Source organism: Rousettus aegyptiacus, unplaced genomic scaffold (genome assembly GCF_014176215.1).
Source record: "Rousettus aegyptiacus isolate mRouAeg1 unplaced genomic scaffold, mRouAeg1.p scaffold_m13_p_10, whole genome shotgun sequence".
NCBI classification, from domain to species: domain Eukaryota; kingdom Metazoa; phylum Chordata; class Mammalia; order Chiroptera; family Pteropodidae; genus Rousettus; species Rousettus aegyptiacus.
The window spans coordinates 90,641,744-90,668,855 of record NW_023416285.1 but is presented as its reverse complement, the minus strand read 5'-3'; the positions used below and the strand labels follow the sequence as shown (position 1 = coordinate 90,668,855).

At 40.6% G+C, this 27,112-nt stretch overlaps 1 protein-coding gene across 1 annotated transcript in view; it reads right to left on the bottom strand.

Annotated features, from left to right (window-relative positions):
* Positions 1–2,915: 2,915 nt before the first annotated feature.
* Positions 2,916–27,112, bottom strand: part of ITGA8 (integrin subunit alpha 8) — a 138,335-nt gene continuing 114,138 nt past the window's right edge. The window contains exons 26-30 of the mRNA XM_016134376.2: positions 24,034–24,162; positions 20,072–20,185; positions 15,459–15,560; positions 7,444–7,566; positions 2,916–5,758 (exon numbers count right to left, since the gene is read on the bottom strand). Of these exons, the coding sequence (XP_015989862.2) occupies positions 5,672–5,758; positions 7,444–7,566; positions 15,459–15,560; positions 20,072–20,185; positions 24,034–24,162 (555 nt within the window). The 3' untranslated portion in view covers positions 2,916–5,671. The remainder of the gene's footprint in view (positions 5,759–7,443; positions 7,567–15,458; positions 15,561–20,071; positions 20,186–24,033; positions 24,163–27,112) is intronic.

The following is a 27,112-nucleotide window of genomic DNA, read 5'->3' as shown; positions in this document are numbered from 1 at the left end:
ATCTCAGAGTGCGACTGTATTTGAGATAGGTTCTTTAAATCAAGTTGAAACAAGATCCCGAGGATGAACTCTAATCCAATACGCCTGGTGTCCTCTTAGAAAGGGGAAACGTGGGTATAGACACACAGAGGTTAGACAATGTGAGACACACAGGGGGAATGCCGCGTGAAGAGCGAGGATTGGAGCCGTTCGTTTATGAGCTAAGGAACTCCTGAGCCTGCCAGATGCTACGAGAAAGGCACAGAAACAGTTCCTTCCGTAGAGCCTTCAGAGGAAGCCTGCCCTGGCGACATCTTAATTTTGAACTTCTGGCCTTGAGAGCTGTGTGACAATAAGTTCCTGTTGTTTTCAGCCACCCAATCTGTAGTCCTTTGTTATAGTAGCCCCGGGAAGCTAAAGTAGAGAGGAAATATGGAGTTTTTAAAATTTAAAAATTCTTATAGAAATGAAAACCGTTAAGTATACTGGTACCCTACAATCAATTAAATGAATGAAAGTTGAAACATAAAAATTTAAAGTCAGGGAGGTCCACTTTACTGCTTAAAAATAAGTCCCCCATGAAAGTTGGGTAGCAGGGCAATTTGCTGATGACTTGGTTGTTTGTACAACACTGTGCCCAACCAAATAAACAATATTGCAGAGATTTTAAGAACATTCCTACTATGTCATATCATGATGCCGATAGAAGTTAAATTCAGGACTTTGTTGTAAGAGGCACTGGTATCAGGCTACATTTCCATGTGGATTTTGTCCAACAATCATCAATAACAGAGACCTTGCTCATAAACAATTCCAAAAAGCAGTGCGTCAGGCAGATGGTGTTTTGGGGCCCGGGGACAGGAGAGTTTGAGATGGGAAGCAGTGATAACATATATGCTCGCAGGCCATTCTGAAGTCACTGTTGATGGAAGCATCACTGTGGGGGTTAGGGTTTTACTCAGCTGGCAAGTGAGTCCCAAGCTTTAATGCTTTAAACTTCTCATGCTAAAGGAACCAAACTTTTACTGTCAGCAGAGTTCTGAAGGAGAAAACCTGCTATATTTGGGGAAAAGAACTTCAGATCCCAGGGGGATACTGTCTTAACATTCACAATGTCAGCCAGAGTTTTTGTGTTTTAGCTCTTCCTGAGGGTGCCAGGATGATGGGTTTTCAGGGGTAACCTGTGAGTACGTTGCAGAATTTGTTGAGAAGACTGAGCTCTCATTGCACACATTCAATGTCCGAGCATTTTACTACCATAAAGGCATTTATTTCCTCACTATGAGCATGCGCGGGCTTGAACCAGTGGAGCTGTCCCAGTATGGATAGTTCCAGGTGCTTCGTGGAAGTCTTGCATTTTTTCTTCTGGGGTACACAGGCACCCTGGGACCACCATCAACCTCTAGATGTGTGTAGGCTTTAAAGTGTTAGTGATATAGAATATGAAGTGAAAATTCATATTAGGCTATAGAGAAAGCAGGCAGACAGTGGGTTCTCCTCACTGGGACCCATGAATGCTGGCCAGATAAGTGGCAAGTATTTAATTTCCTCTGGAGTATGACCAATAAGTCAGCTTATATTGCATGATTGCTAAATATTAGAACTCAAAATTAAATGTGTGCATTAAATGTACTGAATTCTAGTGGAATACAAATTAGTATAAAGTAATATTTGAAAACACTAAAATATTTCAAAACACTGACAGGATTTTGAAGGATGTAGTATATATAGCTTAGTACAAAATGATTAGCATTCTCAGGAAACAATGTATTATCAAGAACCAGAAGTCTTTACATACTTTCACCAAGCAAGTCACCCTTATGAAATTTACTCATCGAAATAACTGAAAAGAAGCTTCATGTATGTATGTATTTGACTTAGTGTTATATATTTTTTTAATTTTTATTTTTCAATTAGAGTTGACATGCAGTATTATTTTATATTAATTTCAGGGGTACAGCATAGTGATTAGACATTTATATAATTTACACAGTGATCCCCTGATTAGTCTAGTATCCGCCTGGCATTATACATAGTTGTTACAATATTATTGACTATATTCTTTTATTCTGTATTTCATATCCCTTTGTATTTTGTAACTACCAACTCATACTTCTTTATCCCTTCCCCTTTTTTTTACCTCTTTTCACCCAACAATGATCTTAATGTAGGAATATGCGAACAACTATTTTTGATAAGAGGGGAGTAATTAAACAATAGTCTGCAAATTAAACAGGACATCGGGTAATTATTAAAATAACACTGTACTAACACTACAAATAGGAGAACACAAAAATGTGTGCGCTGTGTGGCTTTGTAATAGAAGCAGGTTACAAAAGTTTATGTCATTCATTCATTCATTCATTCTAGAAATGTTTTTGAGCACTGACCCTATACCAGATGTTGGTGCTGTTCTCTGTGAGGGTTAATTCAGCCGGAAGATAGTCATGCAAACAAAAGGAAAGGTGTAGTAATTCACACAATGCTGTTTAAGGATGGGCGGAGTCTCTGAGCTGGTCAGGACCCGAGGAAAGGCTTCATAAAAAGCCTGAAATATAAATAAAATTTGAAAGGCAATGTAGGGAAGAGCAATCAGTTGTATAAGGGTGGGGGTGTTAGAAATGACTTAAAATTTTTTAAAAACATTTTTGTTGAATAATTCACATACCATAAAACTCACCTATTTAAAATACACAACTCAATGTTTTTTTTTTTTTTTTTAGTATATTCACAGAGTTGTACAAACATCACCACAATCTAAGATGAGAATATTTTCATCATCCCAAAGGAGTGTCATATTTTTGCTCTTTCAAGTTTCTTCTAATGTTAAATATTTTTATAGTAAAGAATCAAGGTGTAAAGGCGGAACACCTTTGATGTCTGTCATTGTGGGAACGCTTTATGTTGCTTGCGAAACAAACCACAAGTACGTCATCTTGTCTTTAATTTTTAATTTTATTAGTGACAAGGTAAATAAGTACATGTAAATCTTCACAGATGTCTACAAATGCATTTAAATAAAACAAGAAAAATCAAAGAGTTGAGTCAAAATAGTAGGGTTTCAGTGGCGACTATTCCATGTTGTGCATTTACTGTATAAAAATCTCTAAATTTATAAAACTCGATTTGCCCATTTTTCTACATCTTAAAAACCCAGATACAAGAATTTTCAAAGGGACATTAACGTATAGAGGGACTCTAAGAGAAGCACGGTATATTATGAGTTACAAAAGTGATTGGCATTGCTATGATGAGGATCAGAAACACTCAGTGCATGTTAGAGGATTCTACGTGTAGTTGGGATGCTCAGGAACTGATGACTGAAAGGGTCACGTGACGTCACTGTTCCCCCTTCCCCATTTGCTTCCACATTCGAGGTGGCCGAGAGGGTCACTATGTGTGTGTGACAACCCTCTGTGAAATGCCCGTAGGTCATAGTGCTCATCCCTTTAGAGGGGACCACTCTTGGCTGAGACTGTGTGGAAGGCAGAGCTTGCCTTTGGAGCCCTCGTACTTGCTCTGTTCTGGGTCTCAGTCTTCCTTCCCGACATCTCGGGTTTCTCCAGGTGTCTGTATGACCCCTCCCGCAGGGTCCTACCTTTATCTAGCCCTACGAACCTGGAAGCTCCTTCACAGGTGTTAGCTTACAAGGCAATAGGTGCATTTTATCAGGGACTTTGTATGGCCAAATATCTTGAAGAGCTCATCTCCATTGGCCAAAAGTCAGGCACTACAACAGAGTTAGGGTATTATTGGGGGACAGACAGACCCCCTATGCTATAGATGGCCACCCCCCTGTACCTACTAGCATCTAAGACTGGGGGCTGGCGTGGGACCCTCAAACTCTGTGAGGCACGTGTGATTCTCACCCACAGCCAGCCACACACACAGGGAGCCAGACTTCCTTCCTGGCCACCTTGAAACTGCTACCACGGCAGGTTTTAATTCACAAGTGGGAAGAATGTGAACTGCATCAGTATATTCTTCCATGTGCCTTTCGTTTGGTCTCCAAAGAAGTTTTGCAGCTATAGCCAAATGGCTTGTCTCCAGGTTAAGGCACGACAGAAAATTTAGTGTCTATGAGTTTGGCTCATCTTTCAAACAAAGTGTGATGGTCGAAACTGGGATACTAATTTTTCCAACGGCTTTGTAAACTTAAGGAGTCGAGCCTGCTTGTTCTATCATATTTAATATTCAGGATATTAATTAAAAAATAACTAATGCCAGTGTAAACATGCTGTAGATACATAGGTCTATAAAATATTGCACATAAATATAAAATTTGTTCATTTCTTCATAGTAATTTTTCATTATTATGAAAAGGATACAAAATTGTGCAGATTATATGAATTTGGCTGGTCAGTTTTACTTCAAAACGATAATATTACATGCGAATATGGGTTATTTACAAGAATTTTAAACATCAAGTTTTCGTGGTGGTTAAATTCAAGACGATGGGAAAATATCTTTAATAAAGATTATTTTCCTAAGTCATGTACTCTAAAGATTAGCAGTAAAAATGAGTAGTGAAGCTGACTAGGCAATCCTGAAATCCTTAGGAATCCCTTCTCTAGGTTCATCTCACACCTGCATAACTTTGTATTTCCTTCATATTTGCATTTAGCATGTCTTCTCTCTGTTCATAAGTTTGAGGTATAGTAGAGAAAATAGGTATTTAATCTGAAACTAACTCATTGATTCTGATAGATATTAAAAATAATATGTTTATCCATATTGTTAAATTGATTTTTTTTTTAAATTAATGGACTCTAGAAATGTTAATCGTAACTTTTAAACACCATGCAGTGTTGAGAGTACCTGGAAATTTGTGTATTGCTAATCAAGTCGATGAAACAATTATTTTTTATAAAAGGAACTATAAATGCAACTTTTTACAAAGCTAAATTAAGCAGATGTGACTCACTGGGAAGTGTGAATGACAGTAATTTCAGGTGAAAGGCAGCAAAATATTAAGTGAAACTATCTCCTAGTGCCAATTTGCTTTTCCTTGACACTGTCTAAATCCCAAAGAAGCTCTGTGAAACAACTGATCAACACAAAATGATTATCTTAGAAGGAAATTTAGTGAGTGATTTCAAAAACCAGCTAGCCAAATCTTAATTTCTGAATCCTCTAGATGACCTCTAGAGAGATGGAACATAAATAAATACATTGTGATTCTCACTTCCGAGATCATCTTTGTCATTTCAGAAGTACTTTCACAGTACCAACAACAGATGCTTGTCACCCTGAGCCGTAACATCATTAGAAATGTATCTTTTCCATTGGGGAGGTGTCAAATATTCCATTGGATACAGTAGTGTTGGAAGGCCTGGTCCTAGATCACCTTCTAAATTCTATCGTAACTCAGACGTTTTTGTCTTTGCGACGTAAGTTGGATTTACCCGGAAAGCCACCTCGGTCCCCACACCCATTTCAAAGTGTCTGCCAAACGCAGCATGACTCAAGTAACAGAAATGTCCCACGATGGCTGGTCATTTCCACTGTGCCGATGATGTCGCCTTTGCCAAAAGGGGTCGCTGGGCTCTGTGGCGCAGTTGAGGTGAAGTATTCCTGGGCCCTTTCATTTCCTAGGACACTGGCGGGTACAGGAAAACCGTTTAACCCCTGCGCTCCTCCTCTTCTGGGAATGGGACCAGCGTTGGAGGTCTGGGGTCTTCGGTTTTCCTTTTCACGCACCGGGGGTCTTCTCATTCGTCAGCTGCTCCCTGTCATTCATTTCATCTTGCGGGGGTCTCGCTCTGTCAAAGAATCCGCACTACGACAGAGAAAACCGCGCTGTAAAAATCAAGTCATTCTGGGAATTTGGGAAACGCCTCACTCTAAGAGTTTTCACTTCGAGTAGGTTTTTAAGGAATTTGGAGCTCTGTGAAGGTAATCTTCCCACGTCTCCAAATCAGGAGTTGAAATCAGAGTGCTCTTTACCTGCAGAGGAAGTCACTGCATAGGGCAGCGCTCAGGTCTTCCCTCCTGCTTCGTCCTGTTTTATACAAACCACCTAGGAACCTTGTATACATTCCTGAGGTTATAGCAACGTGGCCCAAGGATTCCCTCTCTGCTTTCCTGCGTGTTTTCTGGAGCCAGCAGCAGTGCTAACTGCTGACCAGAGGAGGGAGATTCTCTCCTGAAGTGTACCACAGGCTTCTGCCGGATGGATTATAGGAGGAAGTGAGGGGGCGCCTGCACACGTGACCCTCTGCACTTGGTGGAACAGATAGTATGTAGAGGAAAATTAGATCGGTTATTTATTTCAATCCCAGAACGTGTTAGGGACTTTGCACAAAGATCAACCAGCAACTCAGGGAAGAGGTGATTCTCGAATGTTCATCCTCTTGAATTTCAAATTAATATTTGGTCTAGGAGAGAATACATCCTTCCCTAGAAACCTGGAATCTCAATTCTTATTTATTGTTTCTTATGCTGGAAGCCCAGTTCACTGGGTATGGTGTTTTAACTATAGTCATCTTTCTTTTTGTAGGACTAGTGCAATGTTCTATCAAGTGGCACAGACCACTGTCACATTCATGGAACTGCAGGTACTATAAATAACAGAATAAGACCAAAGTCTATTTCTAAAGGTGTGTAGTAGACTCTGTGGGCTCAGGATGGCACAAAACAGCCAATAAGGACCAGAAAAGCCATTATTTAACTTGCAAGACAAGGTTTTCTCAGTTTCTAAGTCTATTAAGCATATTGTTTTAAAGTAAAAACACGTTTTGGTTTTTGGACAACTGCGACGGTAGTGGTTAATAAAGATGTGACTGGATTAATTATTCTGACAGTCATGTAATCACAGCGTTGTTTCTATTTTTGAGTGGAAGGCTCTGTGAAACTTGGAGTCGTGTTTGTTTGGGGGCCAGAAATTAATTCCTATTACAGACTTTTAGAACAAGCTTCAGTAGAACACATGAAAGAGTAAGTTAAGGCTTCCTACTGGTGATGAACTAATTGGCAAGATAAAAAAAAAAGTCTAAGAATATTATAACATGCATGATCTGTTTGTCCTACTTGATAGACCAAGTACCAATAAATTGCTATATTAATTGCATCTATGAAGTGCTTATAAAGAAAAATCTCAAAGAATGGCTGATAGGACCATGTCAATAAAAAGCTTTAAGATCTTGGTTAATTAAACAAGAAAAAGAAGATTTCATAATAACATTATCACTCCAAATCATATTGGAAGGATCATGAGTCTTAGTAAAGTATAATTCTCTCTATATTTATTTACAAGAAATATCAAGATAAAAGGAACATTAATCACCCCCAGACTTCTTAAATGTCAACACAAGCATATAGTTTGCCAAGTAAGATACAATTTTCCTTTTATAAAAAACCCTAAATCACGCCTCTAGCATTGTCTCTTAAATTCATATGTATATCCATCTAAACCCCTTCAGCGGCCTCTCCACTCAGAAAGGAGAAGAAAGTAAATAAACTTACCTTCCATAAAGCTAAGGTCAAAATAGCCAGAACCAATAATCCAAGAAGTATTGCTAGTATTATTACCCATAATGGGATTGAGAAGGAAACATTTGGGGTTGCCCAAATAACTGATGTCTTAATCTGAAATGGAAAAAAAAAAAAAAAGCAAATGAGTTCTAATTTAAAAACTATTTGGTGAAATAAAGCAATAGCTACCAATAGAATATTGGAGTAGTTCTAAAAGAATCCATATAATAATTAAAATCATCCTAGGGGAAACTGAAGGGGTCATAGCACTCAAACATAGAATCTTAAAAACTAGCTAGCACATTCCCAGGTCTCCCAGCTTGGGTAAAAATCTAATTATAGACACTTTGTGAGTGTTTTTCTTACAACAGCACTGAAACAAGGTGGACCAAGAACTGACAAGGTAGACAGAAATGACCTTAAATTCGGCTGGGCCTCTTTTGTCAACAATGGCTAAAAGTAGACCCTACAAAAGGCCAAGTCTGTCCATTCATGTTTCTCTACCAAAATGAGCTAACTTCATTGAGAGGTGAGCTTGTGAACAACCACAGATTGTTGGATGAGCAAGAAAATTAGAAATCACCTCATTCGACCACTCCATCTTGCAGATGAGAACACTGAGTCCTAAAGGGGCCAAGTGATTCATATAACTTAGCGAGTCAGTCTCAGCGCCTCTATACCCCTAGATTCTGTGCTCCATCAGTGAGGGAGAGCCCAGAGTGTGGGGCTAGCCATCTCGCCTTTTATGGAAGTAACTACAGCAAGCGAAGGGAACACTACCTGTCCTGATGCTTTGGCGCTGCCTTCAATTCTAAATCCAATTTTCAGATGCAGTTGGAACTCATTTCATTCCCCACTGCTGCAAGTGGACTTGGAGGAGAATGAAGCCTTTCCAGCAGGACTGCAGACTCGGTGTCTGTGAACCACCTTGCCCTCACATGCTCACGGGCTGGGGGCCTGTGCCCCAGGAGACCCAGGCAGCAAAGAAGCTACAGACCCCCAAACATAACCAAGGAGGGATCCAGCCATGCTGCTAACTGCTTTTGTCAAGGAAAAGAGAAAGGAATATCTCTTTGGAGCCAAAATGTTCCTCGCCAAGGCAGGCCTACCTGGCTATAGACAGAAGTAGGCATGCTTCAGTGGAACTGGTCAAAGTGATCCTTGTTTTAACTGCGTTGGTTGGAAGGAACATGAGTCCAGTCTTGACACATGCCCGAGAACCCTCGTCCCCAACTCTCCGACCCATCAGTCAGGAGAGGATGAAACGATGCAGGCCGGAGGCTCTCCAGCTTCCCCCGGCTGGGGAGCCATGGATGTGCGCAGAGCCTGCACGCTGGTATCGGACTCGGACTCCGCTCATTTCTTTGCGTCTGCCGCCTTCACTAGATTCGAACATCCTGTCTATGCTCTTCTCAGCTTGTCAGGGTTTTATTGCTCCTTTCATCTTGCTGCACTTCCTCTATGCAGCGAACATCCTGATGACTTAATTCATTTGGTTTTCCAGATCCAGATATCATTTATATTTAGACCAAACAACAGAATCAACAGTTAGCTGAAAGACTGCTTGTCATTCCACATGGACACCAGTGCCGAGGGCCGGATACACGCCCTCGGCGGCTGTAACCTGCTCACTCTTCGACTTCCTTCCTTTGTCGCCTCTCCTTGCCAGTGCTGTCCCTGTTTCATCCAACACATCATCGGCAGGAAGTGGAATGCTCCACAACAACCATGGCATGATGGTCACCCTGCTTGCCACAGTTTAAGGACAGGACGCATGGTACTGATATTGAAGAAACGCGTCGAAAGGATTCAAACAGTCACAATGCCTCCCAGATTCTGCAGCCCAAGTAATTTATTTAAAACACTATCCTTTCATGAGCAAGTCAGGGACTAGATCACTTCTTAATGCTCTTTATATCCCCTTCCTTTGGTGAATTCTATCTGATGACATACCTTAAATCAGTGTACAGCCCTCGCATTTTAAGGTGTTTGGATAAAGGGCACGAATGGGTATTTTAAAATGACCCCAATATCACCGCATGCAGAATGGCACAGTTTTGGCAATGAGGATTTCAGAATCTGGGACCTGAAAGCGGCGGCAGTGGTCACAAACTCACAGGCCCCAGGAGAATCTGGAATCATGTGAAATGCTGGGGTTTCTCGTCTTTTTCCCCGCTAAGCTTTTAAGTCCACTAAGAAAACAACACGGTTTCAGTCTCTGTTTTGTGCACGCATTAGAGAGCGCTGAAATTTACTCGTGTAATTTACGGTGAGGCAGGCAACGAAGCTCCGCCGTTTTCCCTCTCCTAACTTCTCCGATTAATATCTCAAGCCACCTCCTGCTGTTTCATGTGAAACACGGGGAACGGTTTTAGTTTTGTAAGTAAAAAAAAAAAAAAAATCGAAAAGCTAAAGGAGTCAAAAGAGGGCCACAGGCCGTTCAAATGGTTAGTCTAATGAAAAGAAATGAGATGGAATGAGAGAACAGCATTGAGTACTTCCTTGGGTTCCTCTGCCACTTAGCTATTGCAGATTTTGACGTATTGTCTTTAAAACTGGTCTCTCTGTAGAAAGGAGCAGGGGAGGTCGTTTACAAAGAGCTAATAATGATACCTGAAAGCTATTTTTTTTTTTTTTTTTTTTTTGCAGCAGGAATGGGAAAGTAGGAATAAAACATTAAATTGAGCAGGCTATGTTTACCAGTCTCTCCTGAAGCAGAAAACAGCTTTATAAAAGTAATTTCAAAATCTACTGGTTTTTCGTTTGTATTTGTTTCCTGAGATTCTGACAGCAGCGTCTGAAGCAAGTCAGTTCTTAAATTATGACACACTCATCACCAGTCTGCTCGACGTTCATTTAAAAAATACCACTTCCTACCCTTTCTCTGAATACTTTAAATGGTAGAATTACTCATGTCGTATATATTTTCTGTGTCATCATATGTAATTAAGAGGAGAGGACATAAACAGTTTTCAAAGAAACCAAACTCAGTGATTCCCCGCCGAGCCTACATTCCGCTCTCCTTGTTGGCTGCCCTTGGGGCATCTGGGTGGCACCGAGGCTACCCAGCCTTCTCAGAATAAATGGATGCAGCTTCAGGGGACTTCCTTCTCCCCCGTTGTTTCCCTAGACTCACCCAGGCCTTCTGCTGCACGGTCAAGAAGTTGCTACACTATGGACAGTAGAAATACAGAAAACCAACAGCCATTCCCCAAACACAGAAAACCAACAGCCATTCCCCAGAGCATGTCCCCATATGTCCAACGAGACAAGCTAGATGACTGATGCTCAGAGGAGGTGGATGAAGAGTCAGATTAAGGCGTCGTTGGAAGAGTCTCGGAAAGAGAGGTCTTTCTGAGAACACGTGGATTCAGGAGTCATGTGATATAGTTACGTGTGTAAACGGCAGTGAGGCATTTCACCCGCAGGTAGAAATAGGTGAGGCCAAGCTTTTCCTGAAACTCAGTGCTCTGTGTAAACTGGAAACTTGAACTGCAAGGCAAACTTAAGAGTAAAAGACTTAATAGATCACTTTTATAGGACCAAAATTTATTTAAATTCGAAGCAGTGCTGTGGAAATTGTAGAATGGTTTTGGGAAAGCTTGGCCAAGAAATAAAAAGTGGGGAAATACCCCAAATTTGTTTTTTTTAATATTTATGTTTTTCTTGCTGCTCATTTGGGCAAGCCTACCAGAAGCTTACATTGCCCATTGGATAATAAAGAATGAGAAAAAGAGGTCTCAATTTTTAGAGTTTCTAATGACTAATCACTGATTTAAAGTAAGAATTTTTTATTCATTTCAGATAAGGTTTACTAAATACCCCATGCTCTCTGAAGCTCTGTAGGTATTCTCATCAGCTCCCAGCTGGAACATTCTAGAACCCTGCTCTAGATTGGTGCTGTCCAATAGAAAAATAACGAAAGCTGCACATGTAATTTAAAATGTCCTACTTGCCACATTCTAACAGGAAGATGGAGCATTCATTTTAATAATATATTTAACCCCAAATGTCGAAACTACTACTATTTCAACACGTAATTAATATAAAACTATTCACAATAATTTACATTCTTTTTTTGTTTGTTTTTAACTACATCTTCAAAGCCCAGCGCATATTGTTACACTTGTGGCACATAACAATTGCTAAGATTTCAAGGTTAGAGTGAAATATAGTCTTACCAAAACAATGACGCTGTGTTTAATGGAAAAAAAAAATTTTATATGGCTAGAGTTTGAAGTTTATATTTAAATGAGTTAAAATGAAATAAAATTACTAGTTCAGGTCTTCGGTCACACTAGTCACATGTCAGGTTCTCACTAGCCATGTGTAGCTAGTTGCTACCATACTGGACTGCACAGCTCTAGGCCATTCTGTATAATCTCGCACAATTATGTGATTAACTGAATTGCCCATGTCCCTCTTTATAAGATTCTCTCCCCAAGAAGGGGTCCCAAAGCAGAAGATGGGGTATATTTAGTACTAAGAGTTTATCTTAAGAACATGTGCTTGTGATTGCAGATTTCAAATGCTTTCAAAAAGAAGGGTATTGTTGGGTGACTAAGGTCCTTAAAATTTAGGGAGAAAAATTCGATTGCATGCCAACTAATTAACGAACTGTTTAAATTCATTTTTATGTATCAAGGACCTGTAGCTATTTAAGGAAAGAGTATAAAGTTTTAACAGTTCACTTATTATAATTATCAGGAATTTTAGGAAGTGGGATCCATAAATTGTAAGCAGTTTAGCATCATCTTAAAGACATGTTAAGAAGAGAACATTAATTCTTACTTTTATCATGTCATAAATCTTCTTTATTATGGTTGAAAAACCATAAATAAATCTTTAATATGCCTACATTTTCTCATTGACATTTATGATATGCTTTTGTATATTTTGACAAAATCCCAAGGTAGAAGGAAAAAGCTCCCTTGAATTCGCAACTGTAATTAGTCTTGACATCTGTATTTATGTATCACAAAATCTTGTGTACACATACTTCAGTGAGGTCACAAGGATGTTTTAAATAAATGTACCAAGACGCCCTACCTACAGTGCCATTTAGAACAAAATAGTAACATAAGGTAGACCAGCTGAATGCACATTTTAACAACACTTAAGTAGCCCTTATAAGATATAAATTCAAACTCTAAACAATTGTTTAATGTAAGAATTCCATTGTAACCTGCTGGAGTTTTGCTAACAATTTTGAAAATTGAGTGGATTCACAGTTTATGGGTGAGTTTTTAAATAACATTTTTATAATAGCCACCTTTGGAATTATACTAGACAACAATACTCGCTTCTAGATGTAACTTTTGAAATTCGGCTTTAGTCACGTAGCACAAAAATGTCAAAGTTAATTGGTAAGCAAAAAAAAGTAATAACAAAAATATAACAGTAATTTTTTCCAGTTTAACTGTAGTGAATCAGTGTTCAGTCATGTCCCTCAGCTTTGTGCACCCTTTCCTTCACCTCTGAACATGACAAGCATCACGTCACGTGAGGAGTTCAGTTTTTACCAATATAGACACTATACAAGAAGCAGATGGGGATCTCTGTTTCATCAACAGGTAAAGTGCATAGAGGCCTCAAGAAATGCATGAATCATGAGCATGTTGAAAGTGAGTATAAACAAACGAATCGCCCCACACGAGGGCCTAGGATTACCAAAGAAGGAACTGAGAGATTTATTTTCCCAGTGGCAGAGTCATGGGTTGGAGCTCTGATATTTTCCCAACCACCAATTCCAATGAAGTCTGTCTACAACCTTAAAGCAATTATTCTCTCCCACTGGGCTCTTTTCAAGATAAGAATGACAAGACTTTTGAGAACTCGGTATAAAAACATCTGCCAGCTCTAAGCACCTTTCTCTCAAACTAAGCCACAGAAAGATCATTTTCCTGTAATCCAAAGCTAACTCTGTACTGGCAAGAGTCTCCTGCAGGCAGGTATTGGGAGACCCGGAATGATTTTCCAATTATAATTAAGTAAGTCCTCACTTAACATTCAGGTTCTGCAACTTGAAGCAAACTGACCTATATAACAAAACCAGTTTTACTGTAGGCTAATGGACGTAAATAAGAGTTAATTTCCCAAGGCATCTCATCAACCTTATAACAAAATGAAGGCGGAACCTTTACGTAAATGGTACATCCCATAACAAGACAGTTTCAGAAAATGGGTGGTGGGGGCGGGGGATCACGTGCCTGATTATTTTGCGGATCTTCGGAGATGGGTTGAGAACAGCAGGCTGTCACCTGTGGCCAGCACGGAAAGATGCAATACTGTTGATGGAATCGACGGTAACATGTGTTTCTGTTAGTGAACACATGCTCAGAGACAACAAAAGGGCCCAGATTTATCGCCCTCAGAGCTACAAGCCTTTGAACCTCTCTGGACGAACACTCAGTATTAAAAACCGAAAGCCTCTCTTTTCTAGGTTGAGCATAAATCCAAACGACAGCAGACATCTCGTGAGAGACAGAGGTGGGCTACATGAAGGAAGACGTGGTAGTGTTTGCTTTAAAATGCCACCGAAGTTTACTGATACGAAGTTGGACCGTGCAAATCTGTTGACATTCCCAATATGAGGAGGGTCATCATTATGGAGACTTGAGACTCACCTTGTTCCAGGCACAATGCTAGGGCTTTCTACACATAACTTTAGTCATCATTTCAGTAATTCTTTCAGGCGAACATGGCAACATAGAGAGATCTCCTGAAGCTTTCCTGACTAGAATGGGGTAAAGCCTGGGTGAGGCCAGATAAAGCTGAGGAGAATCTATTTCGAAACTGGATCTTCCTCTGTGCAGCCTGCCTGTGCTAGAGGTTCTCAATCCTAGTTTCATTGCAGAATTAGCACTTGTAGGTCTTGCAATGCCCAGTGTCAAAGTCCCCGCCTCAGACCTGCTTAATCCTGAGGTCAGAGTGAGGATTTAGCCTGTATATGTCTTTAAAGTTGCATGAGTGGTGACTCTTCTCCATACTTAGCATTGAGAATCACTAACCAATGGATTAATTTAATTTAAGGAACTAAAAGTAGATTAGGCTAGAAAGATTAAAGATTGCAATTACATTTGAAGACCTGGGCAATTTATATAGCATCCAAAGCAGTGCTTCTGACACTTTTCTGTGAACACGATGCCTTGACGCTTTTGAAAAAACTCAGGTCTGGAGCGAGGCCTGTTTCTGAATTTCTGACAGTGATGCTATGTGGCCGGTCTGCAAGCTGGACTTTGAGCCAGAAGGACCCGGGGACCAGAGCTCAAGTGGGGGCTGTGAATACCTATGGAACGGCTAAGAGATGAAGGCTTAAGTCTTAATATTGCTTCCTAAGAGCCCGGTGGCGATCACTTTGACTGCAACGGCAGAGTCTTGGTGACTGTCTGCTCAGCCCCTCCCACCCACTCTCCCCTTTTCTCTGTATGGCCTTGTCAGGTTGCTGAGAATAACAGCACTTGTGCTGTGATGGATATTTTGGTGCCAGGCATGTTTGATAGCCTCGATTTTAGAAAAACAACATTTTATTCAAACGAAGGTCAGAGTGTACTCCCCACTGCCCAGGTAAAAAAACAATTATTGCTCTTTACATAGAAAGGAAATATTACTGTCCAAAGTCATGCAGCTGGTCCCTGGCAACTATCCCTAAGGAAGAAATTATTTTTTCTCTACTTACTCACATTAAAATTAAACAATCAGTATGATTTAGTTATAATGATCATTGCTATCTGGACTTCTCTGAAACAAAATGGCTAGTTTAAAAATTATATTGGTCCTGCTTTGTGATTTTTTTTTTTTTGGAGAGTTAGAAATTTATACTGAAAGTTTAAAAATTTGATCAAATGACACTAAGAAATTTCCACACTGAAATAAGAAAACAGTGATTGGAAGAGAAAATCAAGTCAGTGTAATAAGAACTCAGACCTAACACAAGCTGAACAGTGATTTGAAAAATCATTATTTCAGTAAAATTATTGGTGCCTGTGTATTTTTAAGATACTCACTGCTATGCTTCCTTCTGGGAGTTTTTCTGGCTGATCTTTATAAGGCATCTTCTTAACTTCAAAGGACACCAGGGATGCCAGAGAATAGGGATCATTTTTTCTCTGAAATTAAAAATACATATATAAATATATTCTGTATAAAGCTTTTAAAAGTTATAATGGCAGCTACCCAATTGTTTCAGTGTTTTTCATTTCCAAAGCAAAGTTTCCTCCTTCCTTCCTTTATCTCTTTTATCTTCCCCCATCCATCCATTTATCCTATAATCGGTTATCCATTTTCCATCCACCAATCATCCATCCATCCATCTATTATCCATCCAACCATTCACTCATTCATCCACCTGTTCATCCATCAATCTTCCAGACATTTATCTGTCATCCATCATCCAGCCATCATCTACGAAACATCCATCCAACCAACCACTCATTCGTCCTCTTCTTATTTCTAAGGAGAATTTGTCCTATTAACAAAAGACTTGCTGTAATAAAATTAAAATGAAACCCAGCAAATCAGAATCCCAAAAAGGAAGAAGCACAAGGATTAATATAGTTTCTGCTAGGGAAAAACAAAAGGGAGACCTAGTGGGCTACAAAATCCTTGTTATCTTATAGAGGAAAATATTTTAGGAGTGATACTCAGTACTTACTGATTTATAAAGGAATTTATCACATATCTTATATGGACCCAGAGCAGGGTGTCTCATTCTTGGCCTTATCAGGATTTTAGGTTGGACGCGGGGCTGTCTTGTGCAATGTAGGAAGTTTAGCAGGATGCCTGGACTCTTCGCACTAGATGCCAGTATGACATCTACCCCAGCCATGACAGCCCAAAATGTCTCTAGTTATTGCTAGCGTCCTTTTAGGTAGCAAAATCCCCCTTTAAGAAACACAGAGCCATACAGTGTTTTTGATAGAACTTTCAGCAGAAGTTCTTTTTATTTAATTGGTTCTCATATTCACTATTAATTAAAGTCAAAGGAAAATATTTAAGTCAAGAAACGCCACTTTGAGAACTGAAGCTTCTGTGGTTATCCTCTGTTTAACTTGAGACAAAAATTAGATCTATCCACTGGTGAGCTGTAGCTGGCTCATGAATGGCTCCTGAGGAACTGTTAAAGTTTCAGGAATTTTGAGTAGCAGTTGTTAAATGAAGCCATTATTAAAATTTAAATTATATATATGTAAACTTCAGTAGATAGTTTTTTAAAAGGTAATAAACACTCAAGACTCAGTACTTACTAATTATTTTGTTGCATTTTACCATAATCTATGCTCTTGACATTATTTGTATCTAGCGTGCCTGTAAGTAGAAGCACTACTTAGGCTGAGCTACAGTGCGTTTCTTTCTAACTCCATATTCTGCAACACCTTGTTTTGCAGCTTGACATTGGCCATGGGGGCGGGGATGGGGGGAAACATTTACACCATGGGAATCAGCAAACATGCTACATGTCAGAGCTTTTGTTCCTCCCGGAGAGAGCATTTCATTAAACATTTACCAGCCCTTCACCATCTGAAACCCGATGTTGGGTTTCTTGAGACCAGCCCTACAGTTTGAATTGTAATAATTTTGATTAAGTTTCCCCCCCCACCCCTGCCCTGTGGTTTTTTTTTTTTTTTCCTCCCTTCAATAAACTCCATTTCCTCTATATGATAAGGACAGGCCAGAGTATGCAAAACTTTTATATCCTTCAAGGCACTATATCTTTGGCTTCTTCTTTTTTTCTTCTCTGACATTCCAGAATAAGCAATTCTATTTATTTGGAAAAATTCTTTTGGTTGTTGTTATTATGATGTTCTCTAGTCTCCTGTTTTCATTTTAACTTAGAGTTGGAAAACTTTTTGTTGTTTGTGTGAGAAGCATTTTTTACACTGTAAAAATCTTTGTTCACAAAATCTTGCGTGTACTTTGGTGATTTAAATCTATTTTCCTTATCATCCTGGCTGGTAGACATTGAAGAAACTTGACAAATTCTGGTAATGAGGTTCTGTGCCTAAGGGTTATAACTACGTACTCAAATATGCGTCCATGGTCTCAAACCTCCGATGAACAAGTTTTCTTTAGTCTCCAAGTTCAATAAAAAAACTGATAGAAAAGAATTTTCTTGCTCTTGAGGTCACATCTTTGGGTAACAAATCATGGGAGAACTCCATGTCTGCATTGACTCTAGATGGAAAGTTTTTGTCCTACGTGATTCCGCATTTGTGAACATGAAAGTTTCTTAATGAATAAGAGATGGGATTCGGACTGTAGAATGGAGAGAAACATGTTTCTCGGACTTTCTTTCCCCTCCTTCCTTTGCCCACCCTGCTCTTGGCCATCGTTTGATTCCTCTTCACATTTTCATTCATCACCTAGCTTTGCTATCATTTCCCATGGTTCACAAACCAGCTGAGCTTCAGAAACACCCAGGATCACACTCGGATTCTGATTCCGAGCTCTGAGATGAGACGACATCCATCGGATAGTGTTTGGAATTTTCACATTGTTGCTTAACTTTTTATTTTTCTCTGCTACTTTTCTCCCTGGCAAGACCACACAAAAACAGAAGGCATGTAGCATGGATCGTAAGGCTTCATCTTCCACAGCACCTTGAACAGCAGGCACAGGACGGCTTCATCGCTTCTGGGGGACTGGCCACATGGGTGGACGGTGAATGACCGCATCAGACGGTTTGGTTCTTCCACGACCCTCCCACGCCACGTCAAATCCATTCAATAGCACCTTTAAAAAGGTTTCCCGCTTTCAGTTATTAAATTGGACACCCTGTCCTGTCAGTTTCATGAGGAAGTTTGGGATGCTGTAAGACAAGGTCGTGATCTTAAATGAGGGCTGCAGTCATGACGAAGGCTAGTGCCATGCTCTCGGCTCCACCACCTGCTTCCGCTCCGCAAACTGACACAGTCTGGGGCCTGAACAAATGAGGTGGTAGGCAAACAGCCGATGAACAGTACAACACGTAGATCGATCTGATCTTCATTTTAACTTATTCTCCAAAATCAGAAAGATACACTCATCCTGGGACCCTAGGTCCAAGGCATGGCACAGGTTATGTGATTCGTGGCAAACAACTATGAGCAGAATTGTATCATCGATTCCACGCTGAAAGTTGGATGCTTTCCGCCATGCTCCTTACATAACAACTATGTTATGCTTATGTTAAAAAATCTCTCTCCATTTAGCAGTCTCCTCACGTAGTAGCAGGCGATGCCATATTGTAGGCAATTTAGGATGGAAAAAGCAGCTGGAGCTAATATCCCTCGGCAATATCTTGGGCCTTCAACCAGACCCAGCTAGCTATTAATCCTCAGAAAATGCCTTATTCTTCTGTCATTGCTGCATCATTTAAACTGTGGTTTGCAGCCCACCGGCTGCCTCTGTCATGTGCTTTTGCACAAGGATGGCATGGTGCTCATAAAAGTTACAGAGCTGGTAACAAACGGGGCGGAGAGGGATGCTTTTGAATAGATTAAATAACTGGTGCGCTGGTAATGTCATGAGTTTTCCTACTCCTACCTCCCCTCGGCTTAATTCCGTCTCGAGAATTATTTTAAAGCATATATCCATTTTATGTAGCCCATGTTTCAATACTTGACATTTACGAGAAGCGTTCGCTTTGTGAGATGACAAAACCTAAGCAATTACAGGTAAAACTTTCAGCTGTAAAGGAGGATGCCGTTCCATGCAACAATCACAGAACAGCATCTACGATTAACCTAAATAAAATCTTTTCACATGCATGTTCAGCATGTGGACAGAAACAAACATAACTCAGCAAACAATGTCGTCTAAGAACTGTAAACTTTCTGTCCTGAGTTAGGAAGGCAGAAGATGTTTACCGCCTCTGGGTTGCATGACGAAACTATCAAAAACTTCCAATATACAGTATAGTGTGTGTGTGTGTGTGTGTGTGTGTGTGTGTGAGAGAGAGAGAGAGAGAGAGAGAGAGAGAGAGAGAGAGAGAGAGAGAGAGAGAGAGAGAAGAATGGTGGCAGCTAGGGGCTCTGGGATGGGGGGAATGGGGAGATGTTGGTCAAGGGGTACAAACTTCCAGCTATACGATGAGCACATTCCGGGGAGGATCTACTACATGGCATGGCAGTTACAGTTAACAATACTGCACAATATGCTTGAAGGTTGTTAAGAGAGGAGATCTTAAAACGTATCGCCATCCAGGCACAGAAACATCACGTGCGAGGGGATGGAGGTGTCAGCCACTCTTACTGTGGCAGTCGTCTTGCAATGTCTGTGAATCAAATCATCACGTCATACACCTTAAACTTACGTTATACGTCAATAATATTTCAGCAAAGCGAAAACAGAAATTGTGTCCACCTGATGGGAAAGCGGATCAGCTAATCTTGGCTCCGCTCCACAGACATTTCTTTTAAAACGTTTTAAAAATTCATAACAATTTTTAAATTTAAAATATTTTTTAAATAAAAAACTTCATTCTTAGTAAATCTAACAAATTTTTAAAGTAAAATAATGGAAAAATTTTTCTAATTTAAAAATTGTTACAAAGAAAATCTCCCCAGGGAGCTTTTGAGAAGGGGTTCCTCGTGAGTGTCGCGCGTGGGCTTCCGTTTCTCTGTTTTGGTTTTTTTATTACCTGGAGGAATGTCTTGGCCCATAACCGAGACCTGACTTTCAGGACTGCACTTTCTCCTCCTTCTAGTCGTCCCACTGCGCAGGAGATCCGCAGGCACTCGATATTGGTACAATTCTGCAAGAAACGAAGCAGCGATGGCAAATCAGTGACTTTCAGTGGTGGCGGAGCGTCAACATTGAACTCGGCTTATTTATATCTTATTTCCTCAGGAGTCATCGCCTAATCCATAAATGAAGAACAAGTACATTAAAGCAGCTAAGAAAAAAAATAAAACACAATTTGGTGGCAACGATGCATCAACCTCAGCGGTAATGCAGAGATAAGATGGAGCAGAACTGCAACAAAGTTTAAGCTCTTTGCTAAGGACTTGAAACAATCTTCCTGCAGCATCTCTTTCATTTTCTCTAAACTCAGGACGACATTTCCCATAGATACGCACAACATCGGACCCTGGACTAAGCCAAGTCCTGAAAAGGCTTTCGAGGAAGGTCCTTGTGTCTTTATTATCTAAAAGATCCAAAGCTATTAACCCATCGACAGGTATCTCTTCCATAACATTCTTCTCTCTGTCTGTCTGTGTTAAGGACGTCAGATTTTTTTTCAGAAGGCACAGGGAGGCCGCGAAGCTTTTTAAGCAAGGAACATGGTCACGTGTGTATTTCAGGGGACAGGCGGTATGTGAGCGAAGACTGGCAGGAGGGGAGAGGGAGGCAAGGAGGACGGTAAACACTTGTTGCAAAAGTCCGAGTGAGAAAAGCTGAGGCCTCGGACTGGAACGGAGGGAGAGATGCACTTTATCGCAGTTTTGGAAGTAGAATATATACATGGTGACTAATCGAAGCACAGGTAACTATGAGGGTCCCCCCCCCCACCAACCCAGATGGCATGAACTACAGAAATTTGGAGGTACAAGATCCCAAACACCTCCATCCCCAACTAGAGTAGACCACCAGCAGCCCAGGCTCCTGTATTTGGGGACATCACAAAGAAATCTAACCCAGCTGGAATTTATCAATCAAGGACACATGACTGAGCGATTGCTTGGTTTTTAAAGAATTCTGAGGTTTTCAAAAAAGGTGTTCATGGCAACATGTTCCTTGGATTGCTCTGCCGTTTGTCAATTTCATTAAAAGGAAATGTCTCAGTCAACTACTTCTCATAATTTCTGAGAAACTGATTTTTATCGAACATGTACAGGTTAGTTCCCAGTGCCCGAGACATGAAAACTAAAGCTCAGACCACACGATTCACATCAGTGAGGGAGTATAGTTGGAGAGAAGTATCATCCTATACATGAGCGCATGGAAAATGGATGAGATATTTCCACTTATTTCCACACTGGGGTCCACTCAGAAAATACGCATGTCATCATGATGAATACTTTCCAGGAACGTGCATTTCCTATATTAAAAGTTACCCATTATAAGTTGGGCAGCCCTAGAAACTAGTTTAAACACAGCCTAATAGATAAAACCCTCAGAATATCCTGCTTTGTGACCAGGAAGTACGTTAGGGAAGTAAGTAGGCTGGGATGAAGGAGAGGGTGGGTGGAGGGAGCTGCCTTGGCTTGGGGGGCTGGGTGCATGGGTGCTGGCATTACTGAGGCTGGGAATTCTAGAGAAGAAGTGTATTCTGGGGGTCATGGAGACAGAGTTTTGGACATGTGGGGCCAGGGTGTCTCTCAGACATCCAGAAGAACATATCCAGTGAGCCCTTCAAGTCTCAAACACAATAAAGGGGTGCCGAGACGGCAGGAGGCACCTGGGAAAGACTCCCGTTATAATCATGCAAGAGATTTCCCTGAAAGAGCAAAGCCAATGGGAGAGAAGATGAGGGGGCTGGGGATGGCATCCTGAGGTCCAGGATCATTGAAGGACGAGTGGGAGGGAAGTCCATGAAAAGTTAAAAGGTAGGGCTAGAACCGGAGGAGAATGTGCTGGGGGAAGCCAGGCGAGCTGATGGTTTCAGGAAGTGGTCAAGCGTATCCAGTGCTGAAAGGATGAGGCTTCTGAAAACCGAGCAAGGACAGAGGAGGAAAGCAAGGGCAGTCTTACAGGCAGGGGGAAATTATATTCCAGTGTGACAGATACACATTTTTCCTATGCAAACTGGAAATCATGATCCCGACACAGGATGTTGGCATTTTGTACTTTCGAATTCCTAATCAGAAATGGGATCCAGTAAGTTGCTTTTAACTAAACGAAAACTGTGGGAGGTCTTATTTAGCTTTTGATTTTAGAATAAACTTTGCATAATCACTTTCTATCCAGAATTATTTTGGCTCAAGGACACGGGGAGGTGTATCATTTGCAAGTTTTCAACCAATAAGCGAGAAAGGGAGTAAAACATGAGTTAACAAAATCAGAGATAGAGATCAAGGATAGCCTTGCTGTCATCTGCAAGCAATAAGTTTTCTTGATTTCAGAGCTTAGAAATCATCTGGCATTAAAAAATCCTTAATGAGAAAAAAAAGTGAAAAACATCTTTGTATAACCCAAGATCATATAATTTACAAAAGAGTGTTACTTATTGATGCCGCTGCCCTCCGTACTCATGAGACAGATGCTGAAGTGGAAATTGAAAGATACAGTTGAATCTCGATTTTCCAAACTCTTAGTCCCCAGGGTTTGGACACTGGTTCTCCAGACAGCTTTCCCATTGGTACTGCATATTAGAATTCTATAGATAGCAATAATTTTCTTTTTTAAAAAATTTATTCAAAAGATTTTAATAAGGTATAACTGACATACAACATTATATTAGTTTCAGATGTATAACATAGTGATTTGATATTTGCATATATTGCAAAATGATCACCACAGTAAGTCTAGTTAACATCTGTTGCCACATCTAGTTACATACTTTTTTAACCTTATGATGAGACTTTTAAGATTTACTTGCTTAGCAACTTTCAAATACACAATACAGTGTTATTAATATAGTCTCTGTGCTGCACATAACATCCCTAGGACTTAAATCATTACTTTTCTCTTGTACTTCTTGGAAGCTTTTTAAAAATGAAAACATGCAGAATTTTATAAATTTATGCTAGACTCAGTAATGTATTGATTCCTTACTCTTACATTTTTAAAAAATGTGACAGTATCATCAAATCATAACCTGCCGACTTCCGTCGACGTCACCATGTAATTTCAGGTAGTTCTATTAGAATAAATGCTTCTCTCTTAAGTTTAGCTGATTAAGTTAGACTTGCGTGTACTTTTCTGTCCATTTCCACGTTCGAAACCTTTTATACTGTCAAGATGAAATATAAATGAGTGTCAGAGCATGTTAAAAACACATGTTAAAAAAAAAAAACTATTCTAACCCGCTCTTAAATTAACTTTGTTGGGGTGACAATGGTTAATATCCTAACACTTTTTAAGTGTAGTGTGCACTGTTTTTAACGTTCACACTGAAACGAAGGGGCGGAGAGAGAATGCTCACTTGGGAATGCGGTCTGCGGTTTTGCAAAGTGCTTACTCAGCTCAGGCTAGATCTGCCACAACCCCCACTGTGAAGACTCCAGTTTGGGCCCAGGAAGCCCAGTCCCACCATCCTCATCTCTGCCAGATGCGCAGAGGATGCGGAGATTCAGGGACAGGTGCGACACGCCGGGGACCTATCACGTGGGCACTGCGTCTCCAGGCTCACACCCTAGTGTCTGGGGATGGGCTGACGTTTTTGGGATGCATTCACCGCCACATTTTCCGTTCTCGCTACTTCTCCAGTGTGGCCTCCACAGCAGGTTTAGCAGGGTGAACACGTTACGCTGCAAATACTCACCAGTTCCCACGGAAAAGTCATGTGCACATCTCACGCTGTGCACTGCCAAGAAGGGCCAGGCCTATCTGAGCATCGAAGGAGAGTGTTCGACAGTACTCGAAGCTCAAACCGCCTGCACGTGGCAGTTCTGTGGCAGTTCTGTGGCAGGGTCTCCCCTGCACCCTGAGATGACTCACCAGGATTTTCACGGGGCTCTGTCTGTGGGGCTCCAGCACGGGTACGTCTCTCTTCCTGACAAGGTGAGGGATGGTCGAGTTTCGCAGAAAGGCGCTCAGCTCAGGGGTGTCCACTGCAGGGGCAGCAGGCTGTGGACAGAAAGCAAGAGAGATCACACACAGTCACATTGACTCTCGTTCCCTTTTCGTCAATCAGCCTTGAACTTCTTTTCTCAGCTGAATATGATTCGCGTGAGAATTCAGACACGTTTTGATTTACCGGCCATGCGCTCAACCGCGAAATGAACAGTTTTCTAAAAGGAACCACCTTTCCTTCTCCAAGCACAGGAATTCATGAGGCGTGGGGATGCTCCTGGAAGGTTTCTCTCGCCAGGGTGAAATTTCAAGGAGAAGCGATTTCCCCGTAAGGATGGGAAGCGTGGAGCAACTTTCCAGGCACGAGGCATTATTCTCTCGTCCAGGATGTATCGAGGTTGGTTCAACGGAGGAACTTTTTGTGTGAGGAGATGGATCCTGCGGTGGCAGGAACGTGAGGCGTTGGCCACAGTGTGGTCCAAGGACCCGATTTCGGCACGTCTGAGCCCCGCACTCCTGTGTTTTGTAAGACGTGCTCCCTCAGGCGAGAAGCCCATTTTAATGAAAACGATGTTACCAGAGCATGCCTCATGAATGCTGTGCTGTAATGGAGCTGGTTTTCAGTCCCAATTTGGTTTTGCAAGTATTCCAGAATTTACGATTTTATCTCAGGCTGCAGGCTGGGTACATCTGATGGTTGAACACATATTTTAAGAGTCCTAATAAATCACACATACTATGCTATTAATATTTTTTATTTTAGACTAACAGAATACAGAAGCTAAGTTTCCGCTCCCCGCTCCCCCTGACAAGCATGTCTTCTTTTATACAGTCTTTCTTTGTCATCACAAGAGCAACAACTGTAGGCTCATCTCTGTGGAATGAAAAAAAGGTATTCCCACACTGCAGATGCAGGATGAACCACAAAAAAAACGAAATGATCATGCTCAGTATGTCCTAGGAACCTAGAAACTCTACTGGACAAACAGAACGATCGAGTGCGGACTCCTCAGTATGCCATGCTGGGTGCTGGCCTCCGTCTGCTTCTCCAGCCTTTCTCGCCAAGACCCCCTTACATCCCAATCGCTGGTGGCAGAACTGCTCTCCGCTGCTGACCGACACAAGGCTGATACCCTCAGCCCCTACTTGATGTGCCATCTGATGGCTCTGTCCCCCATCGGCGCCTAGTAAGATGTACGGCAATTGCCTGCTGACAGGTCTGAGTTGCTCAGTGAGGAAGCGAAAAACAGGAAGAATAAAGTCATATATAAGATCTCAGGAGATATCAGAAAACAGGGAGAGGAACAAGATGCAGTGAGGAAAAGTAAGATGTGGGAGGGACATCAGACGTAGTAGACAATCAGGAAAGTTTGCATCAGTGGAAGCCTTAGGACAATAAAGTTGCAAAAAGATGGCAGTGACTAAGAATGCCAAATTCTTACGGAGTAAAAAAGAGTTAGGATTACGTGTATTAATTGAATGGATCGCTTGTGAATATATGGACACATGATCCAGCAATTCTATTTCTGGATGTTTATCTGAAGAAAATGAAAACACTAACTTGAAAGAATGTCTGTACCCCTATGTTCACTGCAGTATTATTTACAAGAGGCAAGACGTGGAAACAACCTAAGTGTCCATGAATGGATGACTTCATAAAGAAAATGTGATATACGTGCATATACACACAATGGAATATTAGCCATAAAAAAAAAATCCTGCCATTTGTGACAACATGGAAGGATCTTGAGAGCATTATGCTAAGTGAACTAAGTCAGACAGAGAAAGACAAATAGTACATGATCCCACTTATATGTGGAAACTGAAAACAAACAAAAACTGAACTCATAGGCACAGAGAAGAGATCGGTGGTTGCCAGAGACGGGGCGTGGTGGGCAGGTAAAACAGGTGAAGTGGGTCAAAGGTACAAGTTGCTCAGAGAGTCGATCTTAAATGTTCTCATCACAAGAACACAAAATCTATAACTGTGTGTGGTGATGGGTGTTAACTAAATTTATTGTGTTGATAATTCGCAATATATACATATATTGAATCATTTATATAGTACACTTGAAACTAATGTAATGTCATATGTCAACTCCATCTCAATTTAAAACAAAAGGAAAAAGAAGAAAAAAATGAATGGATGACCTTTCTTGAGCAGGCAATCGGTATGGGTGAGAATTAAACTACAGAGGCTAAAGAGTGAATGGGTTTGGAAAAATGGATAATCTTTTTTTTTTTTTTTGAAAAAGTATGAAATTAAATCTTTATCTTAATCTCCTTTGGAAGCAATTCCCAATGGCCGAGAGCTGAGAAGCAGCCTTGCCCTCAAAAAGAAAGCACCAAAACGAAACAAAACGGGAATGTTCGTAGCAGCTGTTTATAACGTAGACAAAAGATAGGAATATAAAACTTTATGGGCTTAGATAGGTTACTGGTTAAATAAATTATGACATTTATACAAAGACTACTGGATAGTTATTAAAAAAATGGCGACCTACATAGTAATTTAGAAAGATACAGAATCTTAGGGGAAAAGGCAGGTTAAAAAATCACATATGTAATAAGATTGTGTATTTTAATTAAAAATGAGTATATACTTGCCTCGGATATCTAGAAGTAGAGAAAAATGGGAAGAATAGTCATCTAAGTATTACCAATAGTAGAAATTTGATTCTATCAAGGGGCTTCTACTGATAGCTTTGTAGGTATAATAATGTTGTTATGGATTTTAAAAGAGTACCCTTAATTATTGGCAATGCACTGTGATGCGGAAAAATAAATTAATGCATAAATAAATATGTAATAGTAAATGGGTGGTGACATTACTAGAAATTCAAATTTTTCTTCTTTATGTTTTTACATATTCCCTGATATATTCTTCTGATGGACATTTAGTATTCTTTAATAGAAAACAACAACGAAACCTATCCCATTTTGTAGCTAATCAGAGTAAAAGAGAAGTAAGAAAGGAGGGCTAGCAAGTACAGCTTGGCTAAAA